This window comes from Solea solea, chromosome 1 (assembly GCF_958295425.1).
Source record: "Solea solea chromosome 1, fSolSol10.1, whole genome shotgun sequence".
Classification (NCBI taxonomy): domain Eukaryota; kingdom Metazoa; phylum Chordata; class Actinopteri; order Pleuronectiformes; family Soleidae; genus Solea; species Solea solea.
Genome location: NC_081134.1, coordinates 1672140 through 1678139, shown reverse-complemented (window position 1 = coordinate 1678139; position 6000 = coordinate 1672140). Strand labels below are relative to the sequence as shown.

At 41.8% G+C, this 6000-nt stretch overlaps 1 protein-coding gene across 3 annotated transcripts in view; it reads left to right on the top strand.

Moving 5' to 3' along the window:
• The window catches only part of kcnh2b (potassium voltage-gated channel, subfamily H (eag-related), member 2b), a 130823-nt gene that overhangs the window by 109075 nt on the left and 15748 nt on the right, over positions 1–6000 (top strand). For all 3 annotated transcript variants that reach the window (XM_058625374.1, XM_058625284.1, XM_058625456.1), the window contains one exon: positions 5649–5828. In XM_058625374.1, coding sequence (XP_058481357.1) covers positions 5649–5828 — 180 coding nt within the window. The remainder of the gene's footprint in view (positions 1–5648; positions 5829–6000) is intronic.

Below are 6000 nucleotides of genomic sequence, written 5' to 3'. Positions count from 1 at the left end.
GACCTTCACCAAAGCTACTGCCGCCAATCACTGCTGCCCGGCTGCCCTCATGCCACGCCCACCCGGCCTGCCACCGCCGTGCAGCCACGGCTGGGAAGCGAGGGGACACTCGCGACGTCTGCCCACTGACGGGAGAGAGGTGAGAGACAGACAGACAGAGAGACAGACAGGAGAGACAAGGGCTGTGATTGAGTGATTGTGTTTATTCGAGGTAGAGAATGAACTGCTGAACTTCTTGTTCTTGTAAATGCACAGAGAAAGCAAACGAGGCACAACAACAATTCCCATGATCCATTGCTGCATCCCATCATCAGACTAAGTCTTTGTTATTGTTTTGACTGAGAAACCCCACGTTAGCAGAAATGACACACTGTGTGTTTGAAGTTTCATTCTTTCCTCTCATGGTTCATTGACTCAGGTGTTTCCTGCCTCTGCTTCAGTTCTCGTGGCTCCGTTTGCACATTATTCTGTAACTGGATCATGATTCGATATGAACGTCACTTTATATCCATGCAGCACAAGTTTGCCTAGAAACATTCATGAAAATGACACTCACATTTACGTTTCATGGTAAACAGTTTACAGTGAGCATGAACAACATTAGTGCAGCATTGTTTGCAGTGGGAGACGATGACCTTTGACCTTTTTGTCTTCACATGCACAAACAAGCTGTTTCACACTAAAGGAACAGACAAACAAAAGAAGCTCATGCTGCATGTGCACTTCAGTGCCACTGACGGGAGACGGGAGATCGTTTTATAAGAAGTGGAATCAAACGGCAGCTTGAAGCCGTTTCAGGAGAATTTATGAGCAGATTTTACATGACACTGAATGTTTTATGTCTTAGTTAGAGGCACATTTTCCTTCTATCTCGGTCCAGAAAACAAGGCTCGATTGTGTTGCAGTGACCTTTCAAATGTTGCACTTCATTCCCCCTCGTGCTGTAAATTCATATGAGCACAAAGAGAGGAGCGAGTCCGTCTGTCTCAGGAAGAAAATCCAAACCACATCAGCTGTGTTTGTCTCTCTTTGTGATCCGGGCTGAACAGTCACGTTCTGTTATGTCAGCTCTGGACTGGAGCGGTCAGTGTGGACACTGTCTTACATAAGACAATATAAATAATCATAAATATCTACAATAATATGTGTAAAATGATAAACAGGACAGCTGACAGCTATAAAAGGATTATTTTCACATTAAAGCGGTGAGAAGAGCTTTTTATTTTTAAGTTTTTAAATACTTGACAAATCAAAAGAACAAAAAGCATGAAGTTAATTCAGTAGTTCAGTAGTTGTGTCTTTGGCACCTTTGATAAACTGTCTTTAATAATTATTTTACACTGGGTGAAAGTTTCAACCACATTAACTTCATGAACGTCATCTTTATGATTAAATGTGTATGAGAAAATGTACACGTCTTTTATCGATATCTTTAATTATATCTGTTGCATTGCTTATCAAACTTACTCGTGCCCCATCGCAAGACACCTGTCAAGTTTGAAATCAATCGCACCATCAGTTCAAGAGATACGCAAATAGACAGACAGACAGACAGAGGGTCCTGGAATGTATAGATAGATGTTAGAGATAAATGAGCAGCAGACTCCTGGAGAAACTGAATGTGAGTTTATTGTTTCTCACACATGTCCAGTGGTCATGGATCAGTGGCCCGGAACAGGAAGCCCATCTCTCCGTGCTCTGCTGAGTGTGTAGTCGTGATACAGGCACAGATTCTGGCACAGTCTGTCTCACTTTCTCTCTCCTCTCTCCTCTCTACCTCCTACACAGCTTTCAGACGAGCTCTGTTTGACACCTGATAGCAGCCGTGCTTCACAATCTACCTGCTGCCACGGTTAAAAGTTATGCAAGAGTTTGGCAAAGCCAGAAATAGAACACAGCCATAGATCCACGGGTTTGAGACAATTAAAAAGAACATTTAGTCTTTGAGTGAACACGGGGTTCCTCTGTGAATCAGCTGACTTAGTTTTTATATGAAAGTTGTTTAACCATTAAATGTTTCCCTATTTTGTTTTACATACACACACACATCTATATATATATATATATATATATATATAGATGTGTGTGTATGTGTATATATAGCACTGAGTGTGTACAGTAGATGAATGTTCAGCATCTTTTATTCAAGTGGCCTGATTCCATACATGATGACTGTGATCACATGAACATAGCTCTGTGCTCTATGGACACATTAATATTACACTAAAGCTTCTCTGCAATCTGTGTCACTTATTTCAGCCTCATGTTAACACAATGTGACGAGTTCCATGGCTTTTATATGAAGATCACCACTGATAGGTTTCTGCTGGTTTACTTTATACATTTACAACGTCTCATTCTGAGGGTTTACACACTGCTTACCTGATGCTGATGAATATTATGGGATAGAGTTGTAGTGAGGAGAGAGAGAGAGACGTCACTGCTGATAAAATAAGCTCCTTTGTTGTGTCTTAATGTTTTAATGGAAACTGTCAGGGCTGCAGAGAAAAAGGTCAACCAGTCAGCGAGTGTGGTGACACACACACACACACACACACACACACACACACACAAACACACACACACACACACACACACACACACACACACACACACTTGGATGACAGTATAGATTAAAATCTTTGCTCCAAAGAGAAAATAATAAATGTGAGACTAAAAATATCTTCATGACTGAGCTCAGAGGAGGAGGATGTTCTTCCTCCTCTTCCTCGTCCATTTGTCTACATCCTCACTTTGTAATAGTTTACACTCAAATGAATCTCAATATGAGAAATGGAATGCTCCCAAAATCATCAACACCCCTACCAAGTAGATGGATGGTGCGTGTGCTGCGTGACTGCATTCAAACCCTGCAGTATTTCTGTCTGCTCCCCTCTGAGACTCACATTCACTTTTCTACTGACACTGAAAGTTAGAGTCACGACTGAAACTCTGGACTCAAACATGGTCGAGGGTTCAATTCTAAACTAAACCTCTTCAGTCACAAACCTGCTCTGGTCTTTTGTTTCTGAATGTTTTCTCAGTCAATTGCAGAAGCTAAAGTTATGTTTCAGTCCCATGATTTTTAACATCATTCCATTTGTTTCCATTGTACGTGTTTGTTTTTACATTTTTATGGAGACAGTTAACCAGGATACAATAGCTTTCACTTGTCAGTCGGTCGGTCGGTCGGTCGGTCAGTCGGTCGGTCAGTTGGTCGGTCAGTCGGTTGGTCGGTCGGTCGGTCAGTACTCCAGGAGTTCAAAGGCCTCAGAATCTCTATGACCGCAGAGAGACGATGGAGAGGAGGACGTTGTTTAGATACAGAGTCTGACTTACTTCATACTTTCTGATGTAGCAGAACATCCCGTTCATACCTGCAGCTGTGTGTCACTGCCTGTGGCTCAGTCTTCTGCACCAGTGCAACATTTGATCTAAGATTGATGATGAACGGATCTTTAGACTGCAGCTGCACTGTACACTGTGTGTGTGTGTGTGCGTGCGTGTGTGCATGAATATTGAGACCTTGTCCTTCTGTTTCATGTGTCATACAGTATGTGTTGCACATGTGTCAGAGCTGCTGTCCTGCTACAGCCTGATCTTGTTCGAACCTGACATTTATGAACAAAAAGGTTCCTGTAGCTGCACTCAGTCTGACTGTCCAACAAACTATTTTTTCATCTATTTTAAGGTGAATTGTTCAGCACATTTCATCCTGAGCCTAATTCAGTGTGTCAGATCCAGCAGTGGTGTCAGAGCACAGCACAGAACATGTGCAGAATGTGCTGATGCTGCACTGGAGAGAGGGACACGTACATTAGATCACATCATACGCATCACATACATCACATACATCATAGACATCACAGATATCATATACATTACATAATAATGTCTGTGATGTTTGTAATGTCTGTGATGTCTGTGATGTTTGTAATGTCTGTGATGTCTGTGATGTTTGTGATGTATGCACATACATCACAAACAGTACATCACATACATCACAGACTTCATATACATTACATAATAATGTCTGTGAAGTTTGTAATGTCTGTGATGTCTCTGATGTATGCACATACATCACATACAGTACATCACAGACATCACATACATCACATAAATCACATACATCATAGACATTACATAATGATGTATGGGATGTCTATGATGGATGTGATGTATGTGATGTATGCACAGAGATCACATACATTACAAACATCGCAGACATCACAGACATCACATACATTACAAACATCACAGACATCACAGACATCACATACATTACAAACATCACATACATCACAAACATCACAGACATAACAGACATGCAGGAAACAAGCTTCCTCTGAGCCTGCAACGCCTCCCGGAGGAGAGTGGGGTGAACAGTCTGCGATCGTCGTCTGCCTCAGCCTTGCTGCGCCTTGTCTCACTCACAGTGCTGTGTGAGTGAGAGGGGGAGTGGCTGCAGTAGAGCGGCGAGAGTGGCGAAAGCCAGTGTGTGCTACTTTTACCGATATCTTTGGCATTACTTATCCAAACAACGTCACTTGGCACTGCACTCACTCATGCCTGTAGCAAGACACCTGTGAAGTCTGAAATCAGTTGGATCATCGGTTCGAGAGATATGCGAGTCACAGACAGACAGACAGACAGACAGACAGACTTTCCTGGAATTTATAGATAGATAAACCAAGCTAGCATAACTTTACTTTGATCAAAAGCTCCCAGATTCCACTTTAACTGTTCATTAAAATTCAAACATCTTTTCAATCATGATAATTCACTAATGCCAAGAAAGAGAAAATATTTCTTACACACTTTTCATAAATCTTTCAAAAATGTTGTTATCTTTAAGCACAGAGAAGAAAGAAGGATGATAGCATCTCCTCTTATGATATGATGTCATCCTCAGGATCAGGTTTACTGTGTGTTCTTCTGCTCCTCACCTGTGGAACACCTGCGCCCACACTGTCAGCTCATTTAAATCAGGCCTGAAAACATTTTTATTATTAATTATATTATTATTATTATTATTATTATTATTATTAATAATCCATTCTTGTCTTTTAAATGCACTTTGTTTTGACTAATCACACTTTTATCTCTCATGACTTTAATGTCATTTTAGTGATTTTCTTCCGTATGTCTCTGCACTCTGAGTCTGAGCCCTGTGTATGAATCATGCTTCACAAATAAATGAACCAGAGGATTCAGGATTCATGCTTTCATCATAAACATTTAAATAGTCTCCATGGGGCCAGACAAGGTGAAGCAGAGAAAAGATGATGATGATGATGATGATGATGATGATGAAGGTTTGAGAGGAGGGAGGGGAGAATGTGATGGAGATCTGGAGGAAATATTGTCATGCAGGAATAAAACTGATGTTTGAAATGAAGGTAAACGACCAGGAAGAATGGAGAGAGAAGATAAGACACACTTTATATCTGATTCACAGGAAAGAAACATCACCGTCTCTAAAACTCTATAGTTCCATGACTTTAGTATCAGTCTTTATTATACAGTCAACTCTTTTCTTCCACTTGTTGCCTTCGCTGCTTTTCTGTCTGCTCATGTACACCCTGTGATCGTCCCTCTCCCCCCCTCTCTCCCCCTCTCTCCCCCTCCCTCCCTCTCTCTGTGTTCAGGTGCTGTCTCTGGGGGCAGACGTGTTGCCAGAGTACAAACTCCAGGCTCCTCGTATCCACAGGTGGACGGTGTTGCACTACAGTCCCTTCAAAGCCGTGTGGGACTGGCTCATCCTGCTGCTGGTCATCTACACGGCCATCGTGACTCCGTACTCTGCTGCGTTCCTCCTCAACGACCAGGTCAGAGTCACTTTGTTTTATTGTGAAAGTCGTGGGACTTCCTTTGTTCACTCATCTGACTCAGCATCACATCATTTACCTCAAAAACTGTCCCATTTTGTCTTTTTAAATGTCTTTTATTTAAGTTTGTTTTAATTTGTCCTTTCCTCTTGCCTTGTCTCCTGTCCTCTCG